The sequence below is a fragment of the Pterocles gutturalis genome, unplaced genomic scaffold, assembly GCF_000699245.1.
Source record: "Pterocles gutturalis isolate BGI_N339 unplaced genomic scaffold, ASM69924v1 scaffold22081, whole genome shotgun sequence".
In the NCBI taxonomy this organism is placed as follows: domain Eukaryota; kingdom Metazoa; phylum Chordata; class Aves; order Pterocliformes; family Pteroclidae; genus Pterocles; species Pterocles gutturalis.
Genome location: NW_010098374.1, coordinates 1,135 through 1,371, shown reverse-complemented (window position 1 = coordinate 1,371; position 237 = coordinate 1,135). Strand labels below are relative to the sequence as shown.

The 237-nt window shown below is 65.4% G+C and overlaps 1 protein-coding gene across 1 annotated transcript in view; it reads right to left on the bottom strand.

The window, feature by feature from the left end:
* Positions 1-6: 6 nt before the first annotated feature.
* The window catches only part of RNF41 (ring finger protein 41, E3 ubiquitin protein ligase), a gene marked incomplete at its 3' end in the record, with an annotated part of 1,238 nt that continues 1,007 nt past the window's right edge, over positions 7-237 (bottom strand). Inside the window, 1 exon segment of the mRNA XM_010072793.1 lies at positions 7-237. This exon segment is cut by the window's right edge and continues 22 nt beyond it. Coding sequence (XP_010071095.1) covers positions 7-237 — 231 coding nt within the window.

The following is a 237-nucleotide window of genomic DNA, read 5'->3' as shown; positions in this document are numbered from 1 at the left end:
CACTCCGTGCGCAAATATCATCACCAGCCCCGGCTCGAGCACCATGTCCTCGCCCATGTGCTGGTTCTCGCAGGCCATCACCACCACGGCTTGCTTGCCGGGGATGCGCTTGGCCACATAGTTCTCGTAGTAGCGCCGGTTCATCTGGCGCGTCTCCAGCGTGGCCAGGCCCTGCGGCCAGTTCCGCTCGTGGGCGTTCTCGATCAGCTCGTTGATGATGGACGGGGGGGGGGCCCC